We start from the raw sequence: 25107 nt of genomic DNA, 5'->3' as shown, positions 1-25107 counted from the left end.
GGCAGAGGTCACCCTTTCCCAAAAAGGGCTTAGGACAAAATGATGTAACGTACGTGGTGAGAGAAGAGCGTGATGTTGGATGCGAAGGGTTTAACGCAGTGTTTCCCAACCAGGGGTACGTGTACCACCAGTGTACCACAGGGGTACGCGAGCACACACTAGGGGTACTTGGAAAAATGTAATAATAACAAATATATGTAATGTAGTTATATTGGGATAGAGGAACAGATATAGAGCAGGAGTGAGAAGGGTACTCATCATATGACAACATTGCTTAGGGGGTACCCAGGATAAAAAAGGTTGGGAAACACTGGTTTAACGTACGTGGTGACAGAGATGCTCCATGCTAGCAGTTAACATTGAGTCCTATGAGACCAGCTGGCGGCTAACTGGTCTCATAGGACTCAATGTTAACTGCTAGCTTGGAGGTAAAATTTGCACTGCCGTACTCAGAGAACGGTTGAAAGTACAGGAGAACGGTAAAACTCAATTATTTAACTCAAGGGGAGGTGTAATATGAACTGATTTCCAAAAATGGGACAGTATCACCAGAGAGAGTAGAGAGAGAGAGGTTCCATTGGCCCATTGTTTCCGGGTTCTATTATTGCAAGGGGGAGGGGGGGGAAATCCCCCTTTAGGCAGACCTAAGGACTGTTCTATTCAATGCTAGGAGCATTATGACACGCCCCTTTAGGCAGACCGGAACCTGGTCATGTTAGGTGCCCATAGCAACCTATTACATTGGCATATCTCTATATACTTTAATTATCTCTGGTATCACTGTAACGTACGTGATGGGAGAAGAGCATGGCGTTGGAGGCGAAGGGTTCTCGGAACACCTTGATGATGAGGTTGAGGTCGCGCAGGTACTGACGAACTTCCGCCATGAAGGCCTTGACCAGGTCGTAATACGTCTGCTCCTCGCTCGACGACGGCTCGTCATCCATGAGCGGAAACGCACTGATGTCCTCCTCATCCTGGTGGAACATGTCCATCAGAACCTGCGGAGGGAACGAGACTCTAATCACAAACCTGGCAACACAGAACTCATATCCATCAGAACCTGCGGAGGGAACGAGACACACCTCAATAAACTCACACATCACTACCTGACAACACACACATCACACATCACGACCTGACAACACACACATCACACATCACTACCTGGCAACACACACCTCAATACACTGATATTAGCGGTTGACTTGCAAGACAATAGACAAAGATGCCGCCTTGTGGACACAGGAGGGAATGACAATGTAGAGAATGCGTTTGAAATGGACACACAGACTGACGGACCGACCCACGGACGGACATACCCTCTTATGGAGATGCTAGGACACATCTAAAAAGACATCTGAATGGATGGTCAGGTTTTTATGGGGAAAAGAGGAGACACTATTCCTTGTCTGCACACATGGCTACTGTGATGTCACATGGCTACTGTGATGTCATAGTGATGTCCTGTCTACTGTGATGTCAGTGATGTCATTACCTTGTCTGCACACATGGCTACTGTGATGTCGTGACCTGTTACCTTGTCTGTGATGTCATAATCACTTGATCACATGGCTACTGTGATGTCATAGTGATGTCATGGCTACTGTGATGTCATAGTGATGTCAAAATCACTTTGTCTGCACACATGGCTAATGTGATATCGTGGCTACTATGATGTCATAGTGATGTCATAGTTACCTTGTCTGCACACATGACTACTGTGATGTCATGTCTACTGTGATGTCATGTCTACTGTGATGTCATAATCACCTTGTCTGCACACATGGCTACTGTGATGTCACATGGCTACTGTGATGTCAAATGGCTACTGTGATGTCATAGTGATGTCATAATCACCTTGTCTGCACACATGGCTACGGTGATGTCACATGGCTACTGTGATGTCATAGTGATGTCATAATCACCTTGTCTGCACACATGGCTACGGTGATGTCCTGTTGTGAGATCTCGTAGTGGCGGATGTTCCGCACGTAGTTCCCGGCAAGCTTGAGGATGTCAGCTGAGATGTACTCCAGCACGGCAACGATGTAGACCGAGACCTGGTGGTCAATCTTATAGCCAAGAACCTCCTGCGGAAACACGCCAAGGCAGCAGAAAGAAACATCTTTATTTTTATTATTATTATTACACAGCTCACTCACATGGCTACTGTGATGTCATGGCTACTGTGATGTCATAGTGATGTCATTACCTTGTCTGCACACATGGCTACTGTGATGTCCTGTTGTGAGATCTCATAATAAATACTATTATTATAATTATTATACACAGCTCACTCCCTGATGGTAGACATGTAAGATATACAGGTTATTTCCACTTTAAAGGGACACTGTGTGAGATTTTTAGTTGTTTATTTCCAGAATTCATGCTGCCCACTCACTAATGTTACCATTTCCTGCACAGTGTCCCTTTAACACTTTAAGTGGAAGAACACTGAACAGAACTGGAGCAGGGATGTCTAACTCAGACCTGGGGGCCACATCTGGCCCACTGGGTCATTTTATTTGGCTCACGAGATCCTTTCAGATCCTTCAAGTCATATGATTGGACAAAGTCACCCTCATATACAACAGAATATGCACACAAACATTTCAACTACTGTACCATGATGGAAAGGAGTGCTTGTGAAATTTGCCTTTGTTTCATTTAGTAAATTTTGAGTTCGGCCCGTGACTTTGTCCCAAATCTAAAAAAAAATAAGCTGTACCTTGAGTAAGGGGTGTATTACCTTGAGTAAAGGATGTATTTTGTATTTTGCTGTACCTTGAGTAAGGGATGTATTTTCTCCACCGGCAGTGCAAGCGGGTTCCTCCTCTTCCTCTTCTCTATGGCGGCCTCCGCATCGTTGATGGCCCACTTGTCTATCGGGTGCGGAAAACTCTTCTGCACGCGCTCCTAAAAGGAAAACATATGGGGAACAGAAAAGAAGAAGGGTCTTCACAGTGCAAACACTTGCAATAAAACACTTACCCTTTAAAATGTGGTTGTGCAGTTTCAGATTTAATAAGAATTTTCATCACTTTCTCGGTGCGGGGCTGGGCCTGACAGAGCATGCTCAGTAGGATAATAATAATAGTAATATACTATATAATATGTCCTGATACTCACGGCGACGTCTTGTACGGTGCGGGGCTGGGCCTGACAGAGCATGCTCAGTAGCAGCAAGATCAGCTCCTCGATGTACTGTAGAGCCTCCTCCTGCGACGACAGCTTGGGGTGCACCTGGCTCAACACCTGGCAACCAGAGAGAGAGAGAGAGACACAACATATCAGCTTGGGGTGCACCTGGCTCAACACCTGGCAACACACATATATATATCAGCTTGGGGTGCACCTGGCTCAACACCTGGCAACCACACACACATCAGCTTGGGGTGCACCTGGCTCAACACCTGGCAACATACACAACACATCAGCTTGGGGTGCACCTGGCTCAACACCTGGCAACCGCGCGCACACACACACACACACACATCAGCTTGGGGTGCACCTGGCTCAACACCTGGCAACCGCGCGCACACACACACACACACACACACATCAGCTTGGGGTGCACCTGGCTCAACACCTGGCAACCACACACACATCAGCTTAGGGTGCACCTGGCTCAACACCTGGCAACATACACAACACATCAGCTTGGGGTGCACCTGGCTCAACACCTGGCAACCAGAGAGAGACTTTATTAATCAGCACCTGGCAACCACAACCAGAGAGAGAGACTTTATTAATCAGCACCTGGCTCAACACCTGGCAACCAGAGAGATGGGCTTTATTAATCAGCACCTGGCAACCACACACACACATCAGCTTGGGGTGCACCTGGCTCAACACCTGGCAACCGCAACCACACACACACACACACACACACACACACACACACACACATCAGCTTGGGGTGCACCTGGCTCAACACCTGGCAACCGCACACACACACACACACACACACACACACACACACACACACACACACACACACACACACACACACACACACACACACACACACACACACACACACACAGAGAGAAACACATACTCTCTTAAATGAATAAAGAACCAAACACCCCATTTTCAGGTGTTGTTTATGACCTTACAGGCTATGTTTAGACAAGAAACCGACCATTTTAAATAGCGATCTTAAATAGCGATGACATCACTGCGCTCTTATGACATCACTGCGGCGCTCTTATGACGTCACTGTGCTCTTATGATGTCACTGCGCTCTTATGACGTCACTGCGGCGCTCTTATGACGTCAGTGAGCACTCTTCTCTCCATCATCTCTGCTCCAAACTAGGCCCAGCTTTAACAATATCAGGCCCTCAATTAAAACCTAACAAAGATTTTCTTAATTAGAGAAAGATACTTTGAACTCCGCCCACCCTAAGGGGGATGTTGTCCCCTCCTTCCTCTTCTGTTTTTGTGGTGTTTGGTGGTGGCTTGTGCAAGCTGTGCGCTACTGCCATCTACAGCGCCAAGGGGGGACTCCATTTATTCTACAACCTCAGGTCTTCAAAGGTCTGCTGACCAATAGTCTCCTAAAGAGGCGTTCACTTGACATCACATGGATCCAGGAAATGCACAGGCTTGAAGCATCTTTCTCTAATGCAGTGGTTCTCAAACTTTTTCCATCATTCCCCCCTTCAGAGGGTCTGAATGCTTCCGAGCCCCCCCAAGCAACAGCAGTAGGCCTACTAGCGCAGAGTGATTTTGCGATCGCTGCGCAGAATCAAAGGAAAGGTGACTGTTGGAGATTAAACAAAGAAGGACTGCAGTCGAATGCAGACGTGTGTTCATTTCCTATGCTATTCAAATTCATGACAATTAATAATATAATGTTGGTGAGGGCTTTAAACTTATTGACTTATTGGCAAGACAGGAAATAATTTCCTTGGGGAAAAAAAAACAAAATCAGATGTCACACGCCCCCCCCTGAGATGTCTCCGCACCCCCCCAGGGGGGCTTACGCCCCACTTTGAGAAACACTGCTCTAATGGATGATATTTGGTACCTATGCTAGCCACATAGACCAGTGGTTCTCAAAGTGTGGTCCGGGGACCACTGGTGGTCCACGACAGGGCTCAGGTGGTCCGCCAGGGGATTCCTACTTTTCCAAGACAAGCTAGCAGTTGGCTATATGTGTGACAGAATTAAAAAGCTAAACAAAGCTGAAGTCATATTTTCATCACAATAAGACAGACTTGTGTTCTGATATGATTTGCAGAATGCATATAATTGTAGTTCCGGACATGGCCACAAGGTGGACCTACCGATGTAAGTAAATACAAGGTCAACTGCATGAGTAAGCTAGTAGAACCAGGGACACTGAACATGTAACACGGTTATCATGATGCTCGTTCAATAAAGTTGAGCACAAGCTCATTGTGGATTCTACAACGTTTATGATTGAATTCATTAAACAACACATGGTACCAGGAGTAAAACTTCGTGTCAAGCCACTGAATTAACCGAAGATGGAGACGTTAAGGCCACCGGAGGGACTGAAACTCGTCGGTAATGTGGACAGCAATTGGCGGTCTTTCAAGCAACAATTCGAGCTGTACTTGTCTGCCACGGGCATGGACAACAAGCCAGGGCCAAGAAAGATTGCAATTCTGCTCACGGTCGCGGGTCCCCAAGCCATGGAAGTCTTCAATACGTTCGAGTTTGAGAGTGCTGATGACAAAGAAGACTACGGTAAAGTGATTGAGAAATTTGAAGCATACTGTTCCCCTAAAAAGAACATTGTGTACGAGAGGTACGTGTTCCGATCACGAATGCAACAGGCAGGAGAGACATTTGATTGCTTTATGACTGATTTAAAACTGAAGGCACAGTCTTGTGGTTTTGGAGATCTTAAAGATTCCATGGTCCGCGATCAGATAGTTTACGGAATACTTGACAAAAAGACGAGGGAAAGGATGCTAAGAGACGATAAGCTAACTTTGGCTGAGGCTGAGAAGATATGCCACGCTAGTGAACTAGCACAACAGCATGCAAAGACGTTTGCAGACCCGAGTGCATCAGTCGTGCACGAGAGCGCTAAAGTTGCAGTCGTCAGAAATAAGATGAAAAGAAATGATCAACAGAAAACTAACAAAAACGCAAATGCAGCAAACTGCAAGCGATGTGGTGGAAAACATGAACCAATGCAATGCCCTGCGTATGGCAAAAGATGTGCAAAATGCAATGGAAAAAATCATTTCGCCAAACAGTGCCTGACTAAAGACAGATCAAAGCCAGTGAGGGTAGTTGAGGAAACAGACCTGGGTGAGACGTTCTTCATAGACATGGTGTCATGTGAAAATATAAAGAAAGTGCAAGCCACAGAGGCACATAAAAGGCACACAGAGGATGAAAACTGGATTGTTTCACTGCCAATAAATGGAGCTTTGGTAGCACTGAGAATTGACACGGGCGCACAAGCCAATCTGATCAGTATGACAGAAATCAGGGCTATGAAAGAAAAGCCGAAAATATTCAAGAAATCAGTGCAGCTGAAAGATTACAACGGAAAAGAAATAGAAAGCAAAGGTCAGTGCAGACTGAGAGTGACTGTGAAAAACAAACAATACAGTGTGCTGTTCTCGATAGTACCTGAGGGTCGTGAGTCACTGTTAGGAGGACTCACCTCAAAGAATCTGAATTTGGTGAGAAGAGTCTACCAAATCAGCTGTTCAGACGCTGTGAGGGCACACAACAGCACAGTTGACTCCATAGTGCAACGTTTTCCTGATGTTTTCAAAGGACTGGGCTGCCTTCCCTACACATACACAATTCAATTGAAAGAGGATGCAGAACCAGTGATCCACGCTCCAAGGAGAATCCCAGCTCCACTTAGGGAGCGTCTCAAGAAAGAATTGGACAGAATGTGTGAGATGAATGTGATCACAAAGGTTGAGGAGCCTACAGAGTGGGTTAACTCTATGGTGTGTGTAGACAAAAAGAACAAAAACAAAGAACTGAGAATTTGCATGGACCCAGGAGATTTAAACAGGAACATAAAACGTGAGCACTATCAGATACCGAAACGTGAGGAAATTGCAAGTGAAATGGCAGGTGCTAAGTATTTTTCCAAGTTAGATGCAGCACAAGGATTCTGGCAAATCAAGCTAGATGACAAAAGCTCACGATACTGCACATTCAATACGCCTTACGGTCGATACAGATTCCTACGCATGCCTTTTGGCATAATCTCAGCATCAGAGATCTATCATCGTGCGATGGACAACATGCTTGAGGGCCTAGAAGGGGTACGTTGCTACATAGACGATGTGGTGATATGGGGGTCCACCCTACAAGAGCACAATGAGAGACTGGCGAAAGTCCTCCACAGGATATCTGATAATGGACTGAAATTGAATCGTGCAAAATGTCAGTTTGGCGTGCAAGAAGTGACATTCCTCGGAGACAAGTTGTCTTCTGAAGGAATTGAGCCTGATGAGAGGAAAATACAAGCGATCCTTAGCATGCCACGCCCCACAGACAAAAAAGGGGTACTCCGAATAATGGGGATGATCAACTTTATCGGCAAGTTTATACCAAACCTATCTGTGAAAACTTCAGCACTGAGGGAACTACTCCATGACTCCACAGAGTTCAAGTGGACAACAAGAAATGAGCGAGAGTGGAATGCTCTCAAGGCTACTCTGACAAAGTCCCCTGTGCTAGCGTATTATGATCCAGAAAAGAGACAGAAGATTTCAACAGATGCATCGAAAGATGGCCTGGGAGCTGTCCTCCTGCAGGCAGAAGGAGATAGCTGGCAGCCAGTTGCCTACGCTTCGCGGTCAATGACCAAAACAGAAACTAAATATGCTCAAATAGAGAAAGAATGTTTGGGATTGGCCTATGGGCTAGAAAAGTTTCACTGTTATGTCTATGGGCTTCCCTCTTTCACTGTCGAAACAGATCATCGCCCTCTGGTGTCGATCATCAAAAAGAATCTCAACGAGATGTCACCAAGGATCCAGCGACTCATCATGAAGCTGCAGAGGTATGATTTTGAGTTAATATACACTCCAGGCAAACACTTGGTGATAGCAGATACGCTGTCACGAGCGCCAGTGATGAGCGAGGCGAGCTCCACTGAGAAAGACATTGAAAATCACGTCAACATGATTGTTCAGTCACTGCCAGTATCTGATGTCAAAACAAAACAAGTACGCGATGAATTGGACAAAGACACAGAATTACAAACAGTAATGAAAAACATGCTTACCGGATGGCCCAGAGGCTCCTGTCCAAAATACTTCAACATCAGAGCAGAACTAAGTGTGGCAAACGGACTGTTACTGAGAGACAATAGACTTGTCATCCCACAGAGTCTTAGGCCAGAGATACTTAGACAGATACACGAGGGACACCTCGGAATTGAAAAATGCAAAAGGAGAGCCAGATGCTCAGTGTATTGGCCTGGCATTAATCAGGACATTGAAAACATGGCAGGAAAGTGTGAAACATGCAAAAAGTACCAGAGCAAACAGGCAAGGGAACCCATGATGATTCCAGATCTTCCCACTGCACCTTGGGAGAAAGTTGGAACTGACCTGTTTCATTGCAATGGAAAGGACTATTTGTTAGTGATTGATTACTACTCAAACTTCCCTGAAATTGCCCTGCTGTCCAGCACAAATGCCAGTACTGTCATTATGCATGTAAAATCCATATTTGCCCGGCATGGAATAGCAAAGACTGTAGTGAGTGACAATGGTCCATGTTACAACTGCAAAGAGTGGCAGCAGTTTGCGAGCCACTATGGCTTCAATCACGTCACCTCCAGTCCACAGCATGCACAGGCAAATGGCAAAGCTGAAAAGGGAGTGCACATCATCAAACAGATTCTGAAAAAGGCCACAGACAGCAAGTCAGATCCTTACCTAGCTCTTCTAAGCTACAGAGCTGCACCGCTTGAATGTGGTTTATCCCCAGCAGAACTGTTAATGAATCGCAGATTACGCACAACCCTTCCCTGTTACACAGACATCAAGCCCAACACAGGGATACAGAAAAAGTTGGAGAACATGAAATGGAAACAAAAACACCGCTTCGACAAATCGACGAAACCCCTCAGTCCACTCGCCAAGGATGACGTGGTACGAATCCAGGATCAAGATGCATGGAACAGGAAAGCAACTGTACTCCAGGAGGTCGGACCTAGATCCTACGAAGTGAAGACTGAGGAAGGACATGTGCTCAGAAGGAACCGCCGCAGCCTTCTGAAAACAAAAGAGACTTTTACAGAGACTGAAATTGATGCTGATGCAGTCAGTGCAAGCGCAGCATCAAATGATGACACTGATGGACATTCACAGGAGGACACAAGCAATGTTCAGTCGGAATTACCTGTCCTGAGAAGATCTGGTCGCCAGACTAAAAGACCTGATAGACTGGATTTGTAAGTGTATGGACTGAATATTGGTTCACTGTTAAAGAATAAAAACACAAACAAACAAAAAAAAAAAAGAAAAAGAAAGAAAAGAAAAAGTGTAAAAAAAAAAAAAGATCTAAGTACACTAACGCAAAAAAAAAAAAGAAAAGAAAAAGAAAAGGTGTACAAAAAAAGAAAGTAAGAAAAGAGTACACATAAAAAAAAAAAAGAAGTTTGTGTTTCTTGTTTAAAAGAAAATGGTTGTTTAAAACTGTTGATGTATTGCTCAATGTTTGAAGTAAGTATTTGTGTGCTGAGTAATGTTTAAAGTAAGTATCAGTATGTGGATTTATGTTTAAAGTAAGTATCAGTGTTATCAGATCCTGAGAAGGGGGGATGTTCTGATATGATATGCAGAATGCATATAATTGTAGTTCCGGACATGGCCACAAGGTGGACCTACCGATGTAAGTAAATACAAGGTCAACTATGAGTAAGTACTAGTAGAACCAGGGACACTGAACATGTAACACGGTTATCATGATGCTCGTTCAATAAAGTTGAGCACAAGCTCATTGTGGATTCTACAACGTTTATGATTGAATTCATTAAACAACACAGACTTGTAAATGTGAATAAAAAGTAAGTGATCTGCATCAAAATTAGCAGTGTTGAATTACCACCCGTCAACTGTCAATTCGGTTGACAGGTGGTCCCTGAACATTTTTGTGGTGACAATGTGGTCCTCGGTCTGAAAAAGTTTGAGAAACACTGACATAGACCTACAAGAGAATGCACCTTCCTCCAGGTTTCATGACATTCAGTGCGTGTCTTTAGTGCCATCCAAACACACACAGGGTGCAAAATGCTTCTAACTGGAACTGAACCTCATGGGCAGTCATGGGTGAGCGGTTAGGGCGTCAAACTTGCATCCCAGAGGTTGCCGGTTCGACTCCCGACCCGCCAGGTTGGTGGGGGGGAGTAATCAACCAGTGCTCTCCCCCATCCTCCTCCATGACTGAGGTACCCTGAGCATGGTACCGTCCCACCGCACTGCTCCCCATGGGGCGCCACTGAGGGCTGCCCCCTTGCACGGGTGAGGCATAAATGCAATTTCGTTGTGTGCAGTGTTCACTTGTGTGCTGTGGAGTGCTGTGTCACAATGACAATGGAAGTTGGAGTTTCCCAATGGGCTTTCACTTTTTCACTTCACTTCTTTTAACATGTCAGCCAGCCCGTTTGGCTTCGTTACTGAAGGCCTTAGAAAGTCATTAAAACAAGTTGCAACTCGATGGCTATAAATTCACAACCATATTGAAAATAGGTGGCACCAAAGGGAGACCAAAATCTTACCAAACCTCTGTTTTACATTCTCTTGTATTATAACAAAACAATATTATAGTATATATAATAAATAATATTATAGTATATAGAATAATATTGTAGTTTTATAAGTCAATGTCACATTTATTTTCCTGTAGACTTGTGACTTCAAATACACTCTTGAAAATTTCCGTATGAAATTGAAGTCACAAGTCTACAGGAAAATAAATGTGACATTGACTTATAAAACTACAGCAATTTATGATGAGATATCATAGAGCATTATTGTTGTTGTTGCCGTTAGTAGGCCTAGTAGCAGTATTGCTATTGTTATAACAATATTACCATTATCATCATTATCATTATTCAAGTCATAATTGCAAGTTATTATTGTTGTTGTTGGTATTACTTCTCAGGTGTTTAAATGCCAGTGGGTTTTGTTTTTCTTAAGTGTTCAAACAGGCCACGGCATTGCAGGGTAATTTTTTTTACTCAACTTTTGATGCCATTTCAGATTGATTAGTCAATTACTACTCCTCCCCACATCTCTTTTCTTAAAAGCTTAGGCTGATGTCGTAACCCTAACACAACACAACATAGGTCACAACACTCAGTCAATCACCCGTGATGACCGAGATGAGTCCAACCCTACTGTGTGTAGTTAAAGGACCAGTTCAGCCAATTTCAACATGCTATTGCTCACGCCACCCTTGACTTGCACCTGGTGATGCCACATTTTTCAGCTAAGCCCTTTCCGAGATATGAGCTATTCTAATGGGGGAAGCGTTTGTTTACATTTTTTTTTAAACATGTAACATAGGCCTACTCCAAATGTTTTCCCAAAATGTACCGCTGTTTGCTAGTTGTCTGCTGATGTGTCTGCAACCTTTCGGATGTTTTTGGGAATAAATAAAAATGTTTTTTTGAAATGTAAACAAAGTGCTGTCCCCATTACAATGACCAAGATCTTGGAAAAGGATGAAGAAGGGGAAAAAATTAAAAATCAGGTACAGACAAGTCCAGAGTTGTGTGAGCATTACAACTGCATATTGAAATTGACTGAACTGGTCCTTTAATACATTATGTGTTGTGCAGTCATCATTCTCATAATTATTTTCTGTAACAGACATCATTCTAGTGGTGGTGATGTTGTCAGTATGCGCGGAAGAGGAGAGAGTGACAGCGCAATTACAGGATTAGTGTATTATTTAGTGTCCAATTTTGTCACGGTCCAAATGCCCTTGCAGGTAGGGTCTGAAAACAGTTCCTGTGAGCTGGAAAAATGGTTCCTGCAATAAAAAGTCAATGTCGGAATGGCGGTATGTCTGAATGGCGGTATGTAACCTGCGCTACCATGGTCAGATGTGAAATGAGGAGGAGAGGAGAGGATGCATTCTGTTCTGCAATGCACCACCACACCATGCCACTCTCAAGACTGGGATCATACCGAGCGAAACAGCAGCTGTGATTTAGCCCAGCTGTGTCTGTAATGACACCAGGTGATTGCCAACACATGCATCCAGAGTTGTAGTATCACAACTGGCATCACACATCTGGCCCGTGGCTTTGACATCCCCCAACAGTCCAGCTAATTATCAATTAATGGGAACTAGGAGCTTTCCGTGGGCGTTAGGTGACCCTGAAATGCACACGGCATGTAGAAATTTACCTTGTTCAGGGAAGGTACCAGCAGACCCCGCCATTTCGGTGCATTCTCCTCGCTGAAGAAGTCGTACTGTGGCTGTGCGGCTTGCATGGCTTGGTTAGCTAGCAAGCCAACGGTGGCCAATCCAGGAGTCGCCAGTGATGTGTCTCTGCGTGGCCTTCTCTCACGTTAACGCGGTGTACGGTGGTCGGCCACAGGACGCCCGTGGTGATACAAAAGAACACAGCATCTTAGCTATAGTGTTATTTGTGACTGTTGTCTCCATATGGCCTAATCAAAATACCAATTCAGTTGGCATCGCGGCCGTACAGTAACGCAAGCTCCATGGCTAACTAGCCATATAGATAGCGTCCTGACGTTAGCTACACCACCTAACTAGCAAAGTCCACGGGCACAACCAATAACTGGAAACGGTGATCAATCGGGCTATGGCCTAGGACTACGTACAACACAGTATGTGGGGGAAGCCCGAAACATTATTTGCCTGAATTAAGGCTAATTGTAAATGTCCACCCACATCTTGCATACGTGTGAAGATAGCACGCTTACCTAATCAAATGTGTAAGTTGGTTAATTAGCATGTTAGATAGCTAGCATCTCGCCTTGCTCAAAAAAATTAACAGCCAAAATACTGTTGTAATAGTGTCGACGACTCTGGGTGCTGTCTAATAGACATTTAATATACGATCTGACGAAAATGGCATGCCTGGAAAAGGCAAAGTTTCCAGCTCAATACACAATCATCAATAAGAATCCATTGCTGAATTTCTCACCTTCTCCTCCATGAGTTTCCTTATAAACTACCAATTCCCCGATCAGCTCATATTCCGACTATGTAATTTAGGCACGCTACACATGGGATGCCACTGCCAGCCTCTTGTTAACGCACAGGTTTGATCACCAGCAAAGATGATTTATTTTGGCGATTGTTATGACTGCGTTATTTGGTGGAGGGCAACACAGAACATGCGCAATGAACTCGGTTGCGACAACTTAGCTCAATTATTTGATAGACGCGCGACGGACAGAGCCGAAAAGACATAACGGTTTTCCATGACAAAACGTCTTTTAGTCCAATATTGTAAGTGTAATATTGTAATAGTCTTACTGTCTCTGAAAACACAATTTCATTGTGACAGTTCAGAAACCTAGCCTACTGCTGCTTACGCCAAGCGCAGACCAAACCAACAGATGTGAGTCATCGTCCGTAAGTACGAACTGCAGAATGTGGCTGATGAAAAATCGGTCAGTGTAGGCCTAGGTTGTTTTTCGTCACTACAGAATGATTTCTGGCGCCTACATGCGTTCAGATTTTAAAGTGACATTTTGCGCGAAAGAATGCTGAACCAAAGGACAAAAAACATATGCAATGAAAAAAAAATCTTATGGTGCACCAATGTCTGCATAATGTATTTTTGTGGACACTGCTCTTCTGACATGTAGGCTCCGGTGGGCCATATGTCGCTCAACCTTTTTTGAACAAACACCCCCTTGCCCCCATCACAAGCCTCCCAACGCCCCCTCAACCTCATCATAAGCCTGACAACGCCCCCCTAGTATTGAAAAATTAACACTACGGCATGACAATTAAGCACCGCCCCCTCTTAGCTGTGTCCTTCCCAACGCCCCCCTAGAGCCCCCCAACGCCCCCTGGGGGGCTGTCCCACCCCCGTTGAGAAACACTATTATACCATAGAAATAACAGAATTGATAGCCTTATCTTCTTCTTTTTTAATGTAATGAATTTGTATGGTATTATATAGTGCATATGAGCACACAGTCATGCCTCTCATCCTTTCTCAGAATAATGCAAATATTTCACACACTATACGTGGTTCTCAAACTTTTCCCATCAATCCCCCCTTCGGAGGGTCTGGATGCTTCCGAGCCCCCCCTGCCCCCCAAGCAACAGCTGTACTTGCGCAGACTGATTTTACGATCACTGCGCGGTGCAGAATCAAAGGAAAGGTGACTGGTGATATAAAACAAAGAGGGAAGTGGAATGCAGATGTGTGTTCATTTCCTATATGACAATTCATAATATAATGTTTATAATTGTGTATATAATGTTTCAAACGTATTGGCTTATTGGCGAGACAGGAAATCCTTTCCTTGGGGCTGGGACGACCCAAAAATCAGATGTCACACGCCCCCCCTGTCATGCGTCTGCGCACCCCCAGGGGTGCTTACGCCCCACTTTGAGAAACACTGCACTATACCATGTCATATAACATGTAAGAAGTACAAAATATGAATAGCTGAATAAATATCCCCAAAACACTCCCAGATATTATGATCATGTCCCATGAATATCCTGTCTCTTTATGATGCTGCACGCTAAAGACAATTTTCTGTTTCATGTGTAACAGACAATAAAGTTTTATCTAATATAATGTCTTTTCAGGTCTTGTAGGAGACAGATGTGAGGACGTGTGAGCCATGTTCTCAGACAGCTTGGTGGTGATTACAAGAAATCCAAACAGTTAACTTTTCCCCCAGCTCTCCAAGGGTGACTCTCAATCATCAAAACTGTACGTCAACACAAATAGAAATAGGCCTACTTGATTAATTGCTTGATATTGTGCTAATATTGTTGTTAAGAACATGGGCCCTACTGTAATTCTAATATTGTTGTTAAGAACATGGGCCTTACTGTAATTCTAATATTGTTGTTAAGAACATAGGCCCTACTGTAATTCTAATATTGTTGTTAAGAACATAGGCCCTACTGTAATTCTAATATTGTTGTTAAGAACATGGGCCCTACTGTAATTCTAATATTGTTGTTAAGAACATGGGGCCCTACTGTAATTCTAATATTGTTGTTAAGAACAACATGGGCCCTACTGTAATTCTAATATTGTTGTTAAGAACATGGGCCCTACTGTAATATTGTTGTTAAGAACATGGGCCCTACTGTAATATTGTTGTTTAGAACATGGGCCCTACTGTAATTCTAATATTGTTGTTAAGAACATGGGCCCTACTGTAATTCTAATATTGTTGTTAAGAACATGGGCCCTACTGTAATTCTAATATTGTTGTTAAGAACATGGACCCTACTGTATTGTTGTTAAGAACATGGGCCCTACTGTAATATTGTTGTTAAGAACATGGGCCCTACTGTAATTCTAATATTGTTGTTGAGAACATGGGCCCTACTGTAATTCTAATATTGTTGTTAAGAACATGGGCCCTACTGTAATTCTAATATTGTTGTTAAGAACATGGGCCCTACTGTAATTCTATGTGTTGTTAAGAACATGGGCCCTACTGTAATTCTATGTGTTGTTAAGAACATGGGCCCTACTGTAATTCTAATATTGTTGTTAAGAACATGGGCCCTACTGTATTGTAGGCCCTACTGTATTGTAGGCCCTACATAGGCCCTACTGGAATTCTATGTGTTCATGTTAAGAACATGGGCCCTACTGTAATTCTAATAACTGTTGTTATTGTTGTTAAGAACATGGGCCCTACTGTAATTCTATGTGTTCATGCAGAGCTTTGATGCCCTCAGTGAGAATGCCCAATGTTCTGTAAATAGTCAAGCAAATAAACAGAATGCATTGATGAGAGGGTGTGTCCAATCAGAATGCATTGATGAGAGGGTGTGTCCAAATAAACAGAATGCATTGATGAGAGGGTGTGTCCAATCAGAATGCATTGATGAGAGGGTGTGTCCAAATAAACAGAATGCATTGATGAGAAGGTGTGTCCAAATAAACAGAATGCATTGATAAGAAGGCGTGTCCAAATAAACAGAATGCATTGATGAGAAGGTGTGTCCAAACTGCATTGATGAGAAGGTGTGTCCAAATAAACAGAATGCATTGATGAGAAGGTGTGTCCAAACTGCATTGATGAGAGGGTGTGTCCAATAACCAGTGCTCCTCCTCTCCTCTCCTCTCCTCTCGTCTCCTGCTCTCAGGCAGATATGGAGTTGGGCTTGTAGTTTGATTCCAGTTTGATTGTTGACACTGGAGTAGTATACAGTAGGAGGAGGTGAATAAGCAGTGCTGAGTGCTCCTCCTCTCCTCCTCTGCTCCTCTCCTCTCTCCTCTCCTCTCCTCCTCTCCTCCTCTCCTCTCCTCCTCTCAACCTCCTGTACCCCTGTGCTCCTCTCCTCCTCCTCTCCTCCTCTCCTCTCCTCTCCTCCTCTCCTCCTCCTCTGCTCCTCCTCTCCTCCTCTCCTCTGCTCCTCCTCCTCCTCTCCTCCCCTTCTCTCCTCTCCTCTCCTCCTCTCCTCCTCTCCTCCTCTCCTCTCCTCTCCTCTCCTCCTCCTCCTCTGCTCCTCCTCTCCTCCTCCTCCTCTGCTCCTCCTGCTCCTCCTCTCTCCTCCTCTCCTCCTCTCCTCTCCTCTCCTCCTCTGCTCCTCCTCTCCTCCTCTGCTCCTCCTCTCCTCCTCTCCTCCTCTCCTCTCCTCTCCTCCTCCTCCTCCTCCTCTCCTCCTCTCCTCCTCTCCTCCTCTCCTCCTCTGCTCCTCCTCTCCTCCTCCTGCTCCTCCTCTCCTCCTCTGCTCCTCCTCTCCTCCTCTGCTCCTCCTCTCCTCTCTTCCTCCTCCTCCTCTCCTCCCATCTTCTCCTCCTCCTCTCCTCTCCTCCTCCTCCTCCTCCTCTCCTCCTCCTCCTCCTCTCCTCTCCTCTCCTCCCCTCCTCCTCTCTTCTTTTCCTCCTCCTCTCCTCCTCTCCTCCTCCTCTCCTCTCCTCTCGTCTTCCTCCTCCTCTCCTCTTTTCCTCCTCTCCTCCTCTCCTCTTCCTCTCCTCCTCCTGCTCCTCCTCTCCTCCTCCCCCTCCTCTCCCCGTCATCCCTCTCCTCCTCTCCTCCTCCCCCTCCCCCATCGCATCCCTCTCCTCCTCTCCTCCTCCCCCTCTCTCCTCCTCCTCTCTCCTCCTCTCTCCTCCTCCTCCTCTCCTCCTCTCTCCTCCTCTCCTCTCCTCTCCTCCTCTCCTCCTCTCCTCCTCCTCCTCTCCTCCTCCTCCTCTCCTCCTCTCCCTCCATCCCTCCCTCCTCTCCTCCTCCTCCTCTCCTCCTCTCCTCCTCCTCTCCTCTGCTACTCCTCCTCTCCTCTGCTACTCCGCTCCTCCTCTGCTCCTCCTCTGCTCCTCTCCCTCTTCCCTCTCCTCCTCTCCTCCTCTCCTCTGCTACTCCGCTCCTCCTCTCCTATGCACCTCCTCTCCTCTGCTACTCCGCTCCTCCTCTCCTCCACTCCTCCTCTCCTCCGCTCCTCCTCTCCTCTGCTCCTCCTCTCCTCTCCTCTCCTCTTCTCTCCTGTCCTCTCCTCTCCTCTCCTCTCCTCTCCTCCTCTCCTCTCCTCTCCTCCTCCTCTTCCTCTCCTCTCCTCTCCTCTCCTTCCTCTGCTCTCCTCTCCTCCTCCTCTCCTCTCCTCTCCTCCTCCGCTCTTCCTCCTCTCCTCTCTTCCTCCTCTGCTCTCCTCTCCTCTTCATTTTCTGCTCTCATCCTCTCCTCTCCTCTTCTCCTCTCCTCCTCCTCTTTTCCTCCTCTCCTCTCCTTTCCTCTCCTCTCCTCTTCTCCTCTCCTCCTCCTCTTTTCCTCCTCTCCTCTCTCCTGCTCTCCTCCTCTCCTCTCCTCTCCTCTCTCCTCCCTCCTCCTCCTCTCCTCCTCTCCTCCTCTCCTCCCTCACCCTCTCCTCCCTCCTCCTCTCCTCCTCTCCCTCCTCTCCCTCCTCCTCCTCTCCTCTCTCCTCCTCTCCTCTCCTCCTCCTCTCCCTCCTCCTCTCCTCCTCTTCTCCTCTCCTCTCCTCCTCTCCTCCTCCTCTCCTCCTCTTCTCTCCTCTCCTCCTCTTCTCCTCTCCTCTCCTCCTCCTCCTCTCCTCTTCTCCTCTCTCCTCCTCCTCCTCTCCTCCTCCTCCTCCTCTCCTCTTCTCCTCTCCTCTCCTCCTCTCCTCTGCTCTCCTCCACTCCTCTCCTCTCCTCCTCTCTCCTCTTCTATCCTCCTCTCCTCCTCTTCTCTCCTCTCTTCTCCTCTCCTCTCCTCCTCCTCTTCTCCTCTCCTCTCCTCACCTTCTCTCCTGCTCTCTCCTCCTCCTCTCCTCCTCTCCTCTCCTCCTCTCCTCTCCTCCTCCTCCTCCTCCTCTCCTCTCCTCCTCCTCCCCTCCTCTCCTCCTCCTCTCCTCTCCTCTCCTCTCTTCTCCTCCCCTCCCTTCCTCCTCCTCCTCTCCTCCTCTCTCCTCCTCCTCTCTCCTCTCCTTTCTTCTCTCCTCTCCTCTCTCCTCTCCTCCTCCACTCCTCCTCTCTCCTCCTCTCCTCTCCTCCTCCTCCTCCTCTCCCCTCCTCTCCTTTCTCCTCTCTCACCCTCTCCTCCTCTCCTCCTCTCCTCCCTCACCCTCTCCTTCCTCCTCTCTTCTCCTCTTCTCCTCCTCTCTTCTCCTCTTCTCCTCCTCTCTTCTCCTCTTCTCCTCCTCTTCTCCTCTCCTCCTCTACTCCTCCTCTCCTCTCCTCCTCCTCTTCTCCTCTCCTCTTCCTCTCCTCTTCTTCTCCTCTCCTCTCCTCTCCTCATCTCACCCCCTCCTCTTCTCCTCATCTTCTCCTCCTCTTCTCCTCTCCTCATCTCCTCTCCTCTCCTCCTCCTCTTCTCCTCTCTCCTCTCCTCTACTCTCCTCTCCTCCTCTCTCCTCTACTCTCCTCTCTCTTCTTCTCCTCCTCTCCTCCTCTCTTCCTCCCCTCTCCTCTTCTCCTCTCCTCTCTCCTCTCCTCTCTTCCTCCCCTCTTCTCCTCTCCTCCTCTTCTCCTCTTCTCCTCTCCTCCTCTCCTCCTCTCCTCTCCTCTCCTCCTCTCCTCCTCTTCTCCTCCTCTCCTCCTCTCCTCTTCTCCTCTTCTCTCCTGCTCCTCTTCTCCTCTCCTCCTCTTCTCCTCTCCTCCTCTTCTCCTCCTCCTCCTCCTCTCCTCCCCTCCTCTCCTCTCCTCTTCCTCTCCTCTCCTCTCCTCTCCTCTCCTCCTCTCACCCCCTCCTCTTCTCCTCCTCTTCTCCTCCTCTTCTCCTCTCCTCCTCTACTCCTCCTCTGCCACCCCCCCCTCCTCTCCTCCTCCTCTACTCCTCCTCTTCTCCTCTACTCCTCCTCTCCTCCTCTCCTCCTCCTCTCCTCCTCCTCTCCTCCTCTACTCCTGGTGCAGGTAACACGGTCTGACATCAGCCTGCTATGCTGCTGTGGACGGTTTGAAGATTGCAGTCGCCAACTAAAATGAGCTGAGCGAAGAGCTTTTGGGTTGAATGCGCTCTCATGGCTGAGTGACCTAAAATATGGTGAAAAAAAACAAGAATAAAAACGTCTTTGTAGTGCTGCAAATGCTGACTGCTATGAATCAATGTAAAGCTTTAAGTTGTTTCTCTCATGAATTATTTAGACGATCCCCCTTTAGGCAGACCTAGGCAGACCTGAGGACTGTTCTATTCAATGCTAGGAGCATTATGACACGCCCCTTTAGGCAGACCGGAACCTGGTCGCGTTAGGTGCCCATAGAAACCTATTATGTTGGCATATCTCTATACTTAAAGAATCTCTGGTTACGATATATGATATACTGTATGCTACTGCTATGTGAGCAGAGCATGGTGCTCCATTATAGAACAACGTTTCAGCTCAGTTGATGGTTCTTGGAAAATCCAGAATACCATTTTGCTGGTGCATCTACAGTTCTGAAAATAGGGGCCCACGAGGGTGCAGGGCCCACCGAGAAATGCCCGCTATGCCAGATGGCCAGGGGCCCACGAGGGTGCAGGGCCCACCACGAAATGCCCGCTATGCCAGACGGCCAGTCCAGCCTTGTCCAGAAGTGAGTCCCCCAGCACCTGTTGGCTTAGAAATGTCACTCCCTGGCCCTACCGTGGCTGATATGGTAGGGCACACGTTTACCATTTGGCCAACCCGGGTTAGATTCCAGGTCCGGGTCCTTTGATGGTCATTCCCCATCTCTCTCTCCCAGCTCACTTCCTGTCTCTCTTTCACTATCCTGTCTCACAAAAACCAATAAAGGCTGAAAAGTCAGAGAAAAAAAAACGTTAAAAAAAAGAAAAGAAATGTCACTCCCTGATCTGAAAGCAAACAGCAGCAGAAATAGAGCGTAGTACAGTATAGTAGAGTAGTAGAGTAGAGTAGAGTAGAGAAGAGAAGTGGAGTAGAGTACACTACACTATAGTGTAGTAGAGTAGAGTAGTAGAGTATAGTAGAGTAGTAGAGTAGGGTAGAGTAGAGTAGAGAAGAGTAGTAGAGTAGGGTAGAGTACAGTAGAGTAGAGTAGAGTACAGTAGAGTAGAGTAGAGTAATAGAGTAGAGTCGAGTAAAGTAGAATAGAGTAGAGTAATAGAGTAGAGTAATAGAGTACAGTATAGTACAGTAGAGTAGAGTAGATTAGGGTAGAGTACAGTAGAATAGAGTAGAGTAGAAAAGTAGAGTAGAGTAGAGTAGAGTAAAGTAGAGTGCTGTAGAGTAGTGTAGAGTAGAGTGGAGGAAAGTAGAGTAGAGTAGAGTAGAGTGGAGTGGAGTTGTATAGTGTAGAGTAGAGTAGAATAGTGTAGAGTAGAGTAGAGTAGAGTAGAGTAGAGTAGAGTAGAGTAGAGTAGAGTAGAGAAGAGTAGTAGAGTAGAGTAGAGTAGAGTAGAGTAGAGTAGAGTAGAGAAGAGTAGTAGAGTAGAGTAGAGTAGAGTAGAGTAGAGTAGAGTAGAGTAGAGTAGTAGAGTAGAGTGGAGTAGAGTAGAGTAGAGTACAGTAGAGTAGAGTAGAGTAGAGTAGAGTAGAGTACAGTAGAGTAGAGTACAGTAGAGTAGAGTAGAGTAGAGTAGAGTACAGTAGAGTAGAGTACAGTAGAGTAGAGTAGAGTAGAGTAGTAGAGTAGAGTAGAGAAGAGTACAGAGTAGAGTAGAGTAGCGTACAGTACAGTACAGTAGAGTAGAGTAGAGTATATAGTAGAGAGGGAGTAGAGTAGAGTAGAGTAGAGTAGAGTAGTGGAGTAGAGTAGAGTAGAGAAGAGTACAGAGTAGAGTAGAGTACAGTACAGTAGAGTAGAGTATAGTGTATAGTAGAGTATAGAGTAGAGCAGTGGTTCCCAACCTATGGGTCGGGACCCCCCTTATGGGTCGCCAAAGATCCACAGGGGGTCGCGGAGCCCTCTTGATTTTAAGGGGTTTCGTTTTAAATATATATAGCCCATGTTGAATAAAAGACAAAGCATTTAACTAATAAATGCATAGACGCAACAAATTGTCAGTGCTACATTAAACATTTATTCTATATTTGACTAAAGACAAATTGAGCAATAAAATAACTAAAATAAGTTTTCGCAGGAAACGGAGGGCATCTTGTGACTCCGTCTCGTGCGGGCGCTCGCGTGGTTGGGTCACCAAAGCTTACAATAGTAAAAACATGGGTCCCTTAAGAAAAAGGTTGGGAACCACTGGAGTAGAGTATAGTTCAGTAGAGTACAATACAGTAGAGTAGAGTACAGTAGAGTAGAGTAGAGTAGAGTACAGTAGAGTAGAGTAGAGTAGAGTACAGTAGAGTAGAGTAGAGTAGAGTAGAGTAGAGTAGAGTAGTGTAGAGCTGTGTAGAGTAGAGTACAGTAGAGTAGTGTAGAGTAGAGTAGAGTAGAGTAGAGTAGAGTAGTGTAGTAGAGTAGAGTAGAGTAGAGTAGAGTAGAGTAGAGTACAGTAGAGTAGAGTAGAGTAGAGTACAGTGTAGTGTAGTGTAGTGTAGTAGAGTACAGTACAGTAGTGTAGAGTAGAGCAGGAGGCTCTGATCCCGACCTCATATGAGAGTAAACTGCAGCAGGAGGCGGAGTAGGATGCAGCAGGAGTAGGATGCAGCAGGAGGCGGAGTAGGATGCAGCAGGAGGCGGAGTAGGATGCAGCAGGAGGCGGAGTAGGATGCAGCAGGAGGCGGAGTAGGATGCAGGAGGAGGCGGAGTAGGATGCAGCAGGAGGCGGAGTAGGATGCAGCAGGAGGCGGAAATGTTCTCAGCATTTACAGTGTACAGCCATTTGGTAATTTTCATTTCATTTCATCTGCCCCTCCTGGAGTGTATATAGTGTGTGTCGTCATGTTGTGTTCTGTGCTGTCTGTCTGTCAATGTCTGAGTGGGTATGTATCTAGTGACTGGCATCAATGTCTAGTGTCTCAATGTCCAATGGTGTTTAATGTCTTGATGTCTGTTATGAATGCCTGATGTATGCCTGATGTAGGCTGTGACAAGACTGCTATGGTGGTAAGAACAAATTTCCCCTTGGGGACAATTAAAGTCTATCTATCTGTCTAATTCTGGTTTGTAGATCCTTGTGGTTGCAAATGTGGGATTTCATGCTCCTCACCTGCAAAGTCACATCCATCCATTTTAATGAGCTGGGGATTACGTAAGTCTGTTCCTCTGTGGATGACATGGAGAGAGGATGACAGACAGACACATACAGGCCAGGGAGGGAGCTGGAAGTAGGGATGCAAATTATTGATTAATTAATTAATTATTAGTTGATAGCCTTATCGATCGACCTACGATTAATTGATAAGCGGCGTTCCCCCCCCCCCCCCAAATCTCAATGTTTCTCAAAAAAAAACTACTAAATCTAAAAACTTAAATTAAAAATTGAGATAAAATACCACATTTAAATTAATTCTATTTCAAATCTTTAATCCAAAGGTGATTTAAATATTCCCACTATTCACACCCCTCTTCACACACACTCTTCACATGCCCATTTCACCTGGGTCTCTTGTCAGATGAATTGTCGATTAATTGCAATGAATGTTTTTTTAATTAATTAACGGATTGATCGATTAAAGTCGATTATCGATTAATCGCTTGTATCCCTAGCTGGAGGGGATTGAATGTGTGTTTTTTTTACTCTTTTAACGAGACCTCAGCTTCCCTCATTAACAGTCACAACAAAGCCACTTTGTTCTCTCTCTCACCACCTCTCATCCCTCGTTCTCTCTCTGGCCTCCTCTCCTCTCATCCCTCCGTTTAAAATGGCATCTGCTTTTATGGATGTGGAGACGCCAGCCCGAAGATCAAGGTCAGTTCAGATCAGTGGTGGCGGCCGGCCGGGTCTGAAGCCTTCTGGGAGAAGCGCTGGCACACGCTTTTCCACCAATCACCACGAGACCAGCACTCTTCAGCTCAGCTGCCCAATCAGATGGGAGCCTCGGGCATGCTGCATGCACCTGTAATCTCCCATATCGCTCCCCTTTAATCAAACTCTCAGTTCTGCAGCGTTGTCTCTGAACAGCTCAGAGAGACGTCTATTCAACAGAGAGACGTCTATTCAGAAGCCCCGACACAGGAAATGTGTTGGCTGGTAGAAGAGACAGGAGGGACACGCCAGCTGTTGGCTAGTAGAAGACAAGGGACACGCCCGCTGTCAATATTGGTTATATACTGGCTGCTTGGATAAAGGGAGCATTTTGGGTTGACTACTTAAGATGAGTGTGTGTGATAATGGGTCTCAGATAACCTGGCAAGCTGGACATAAAAGTAGCCCCCCATATCTACATCACCCTCTCATGATGTCTTGGAAGCGGGATAAGCGGGATCATTAGTGATGCTGAATTTCAGCAAACGCATCGCATTTGCATGCACAAATACAAAGCTGAGATATTTAATATGCCAATCATGTTCTGGACACTGACTTGCATGTAGAACCAGTCTATGCTTTACCACCCCATAGCTCTGATGATGATGCCATGGCAACAGCACTTCGCCTATGCCTGCCCGGCTCGTCTTGAAACACAACAAGGTCATCAGACTTAGGTCATTACATTACATTACATTACATTACATTACATTGCATTTGGCAGACGCTTTATAACCAAAGCGACTTTCAGAAGAGGACATAATCAAGCCAACATCACAAGCAAATACAAAGTGCACAGGAGATATACAGAACAACAAGTGCAGTTGCAAAGAGGGGTTAGTTTTATATATATATATATATAGAGAGAGAGTAAATAACGAGTACACACACACACAAACACACACACACAAACTAAACTAAACTAAACATCATGTCAGGAGTCTGCCCTGGGGCAAGGCCAGCTCAAGCATTAGTCTAGTAGATGCTCTCGGTCATGTGTAAAACCCTCTGTAGTAATGTGATGTTGCACTGTTTTCATTCAGGCATTTTGATAGGCCCACCAGGGGCCCTTGGGTCAAGTAGAAATAGATAGCAGGAGTGTGTTACAATATGTGACCTTGCCTCCTCCACTTGTGCTTGTTTCCTCGTACCAGGAAGTAATATGTCATGATGACATCACTGACAACAGCATTATATTTCAATATCTTGCAAAAGCTCAATTGTAAAGTCTTTTTCTCATTTGCAATTGGGATGGTGAATGAAAGACAGTCCGTCAAAAGTTGTTGTGGTTAGGCTGACAGCTGAGTTTTCTCCACGGAGGAGGGGCCAGGAGGCGGGGCGAGGAGACAAGCACAAGTGGAGGAGGCAAGGTCGCATATTGTAACACACTCTAGGTATGCTACCAGTGTGTTCTGCAGAGTGATGCAGCAAGTGTTAAATAAAGTGGAACCTGCGAAGTTGACAAAGTGTCACTTTATTACACCCTCAAAAAAAGAAATCCACGATTCGACCAACTGAGCAACTGGCTGATCCAACAACATCGCATGAAATGCTGCTGAGCAGGTAAGTGTCCAACTAAGTTCAACTTCCAAATCCAGATTTGGGCCCCGAGGTCTTTATGTCTTTTTCCCTGTGGTGACTCT

At 45.9% G+C, this 25107-nt stretch overlaps 1 protein-coding gene across 1 annotated transcript in view; it reads right to left on the bottom strand.

The window, feature by feature from the left end:
- Positions 1–13582, bottom strand: part of LOC134446023 (son of sevenless homolog 1-like) — a 59334-nt gene extending 45752 nt beyond the window's left edge. Inside the window, exons 1-6 of the mRNA XM_063195248.1 lie at positions 13159–13582; positions 12389–12542; positions 3133–3258; positions 2788–2919; positions 1929–2093; positions 792–1001 (exon numbers count right to left, since the gene is read on the bottom strand). Of these exons, the coding sequence (XP_063051318.1) occupies positions 792–1001; positions 1929–2093; positions 2788–2919; positions 3133–3258; positions 12389–12475 (720 nt within the window). The 5' untranslated portion in view covers positions 12476–12542; positions 13159–13582. The remainder of the gene's footprint in view (positions 1–791; positions 1002–1928; positions 2094–2787; positions 2920–3132; positions 3259–12388; positions 12543–13158) is intronic.
- Positions 13583–25107: the final 11525 nt, after the last annotated feature.

Source organism: Engraulis encrasicolus, chromosome 1 (assembly GCF_034702125.1).
Source record: "Engraulis encrasicolus isolate BLACKSEA-1 chromosome 1, IST_EnEncr_1.0, whole genome shotgun sequence".
In the NCBI taxonomy this organism is placed as follows: domain Eukaryota; kingdom Metazoa; phylum Chordata; class Actinopteri; order Clupeiformes; family Engraulidae; genus Engraulis; species Engraulis encrasicolus.
The sequence above is the reverse complement of the archived record's forward strand: the minus strand, read 5'-3'. Positions and strand labels throughout refer to the sequence as shown.